General features: G+C 42.9%; 1 protein-coding gene across 1 annotated transcript; it reads right to left on the minus strand.

Moving 5' to 3' along the window:
• Positions 1–24: 24 nt before the first annotated feature.
• LOC109222809 (uncharacterized mitochondrial protein AtMg00810-like) lies at positions 25–492 on the minus strand. Its single transcript, XM_019387121.1, has one exon. It carries the CDS (start codon positions 490–492, stop codon positions 25–27), a length of 468 nt encoding a protein of 155 aa, XP_019242666.1.
• Positions 493–1,399: the final 907 nt, after the last annotated feature.

Raw genomic sequence — 1,399 nt, forward strand, 5'->3', positions numbered from 1 at the left:
ATCCTTTAGCAAGTAGGAGAGCCATCAAATTTCAGAAGCAGTGATAGCTAACGCTTTGTATTCAGCTTCTGCACTAGCGCGGGCAACTGTTGGTTTCTTTTTAGAGCCCCAAGAAATTAGATTGTCACCAAAGTAAATGCAGAATCCAGTGGTTGAGCGACGAATTGTTGGACAACCAGCCCCGCATAAGAGTAACAAAAAAAAGTGTTGAGATAGGGCGATGAGGAAATCTAAGACCATAATATAATGGAGAGTGCCTTTCAAATACCTTAAAATGCGTTTAAGACACTGATCATGAACAGTGATGGGATTGGCCATAAACTGGCAGGCATGATTAACAGCATAGCGGAGGTCCGGTCGAGTGAGAGTGATATATTGGAGAGCACCAACAGTACTCCGATAGGCCTGAGGATCAGAGGGAGGTGTACCATCCAAAGCTGAAAGTTTAGAACCGGAAGCAATTTGTGTAGCACAAGGTTTGCAACCAAGCATGTTGGTCCGGCGGAATCAATCTAAAGCATATTTGGTTTGTGACAGAAGAAGGCCAGAGGAGTCACGCTGAGCTTCAATGCCAAGGAAGTCATTGAGATAACCCAAGTCCTTCATGGCAAAATATTTACTGAGACGGTGAATAAATTGAGTGAGAAGAGATCCGTTGTCACCAGTTAAGATGATGTCGTCAACATAAAAGCAAAAGGACGATACAGCCAGTAGAGGAATGGTGAAGAAAGATAGATGGAGGTATCCGCAACACTCTGACGAAAGCCACTTTGGAGAAGATAGGTACTGAACCGTTGAAAGCATGCCAATTGTGCTTGACGAAGACCAACAATGGCCTTATGAAAGCGACAAAGATGAGTAGGCTTAGAAGGATCAACAAATCCAGGAGGTTGTTGCATGTATACCTCTTAAAGTCAAAGACCATGGAGGAAGGCATTTTTCACGTCAAGTTGGCGAATGGGCCAATTTCGTGAGATGGCAACTGCTAGAACTGAATTTAGTAGTCCGGAATGGTAAAGAAAACCATAATGGACTAAATTGATGAGAGGCATCCTTTCTTTAAGCGGTCCATATCTTGGCCACCACATCATTTTGAACTATTCAAGGACTGGTCCAATATTGAAGCATGTATCGAATCTGTATGATTGTAGTCTTAATTTGAATACCGCTCCGTGGGGATCTCGAAGAATGCATTTTTGTAGTCCAAGTAAAAGATAGGCATACATCAAGATCTATGGGTTCGGCCACGCAAGAAATGCGTCCGGGTTCATTTTTGAAAGATGGTCCCCAATCTTTCCATGGTATAACCATTCTGATAACGAGCATAGTTGACAGCACTGATCCCTTCTCGTTCAGGTATTTTTGTAAGTGGACCGATCTTCTTCGTATAGAATTGTCT

Source organism: Nicotiana attenuata, unplaced genomic scaffold, assembly GCF_001879085.1.
Source record: "Nicotiana attenuata strain UT unplaced genomic scaffold, NIATTr2, whole genome shotgun sequence".
NCBI lineage: Eukaryota > Viridiplantae > Streptophyta > Magnoliopsida > Solanales > Solanaceae > Nicotiana > Nicotiana attenuata.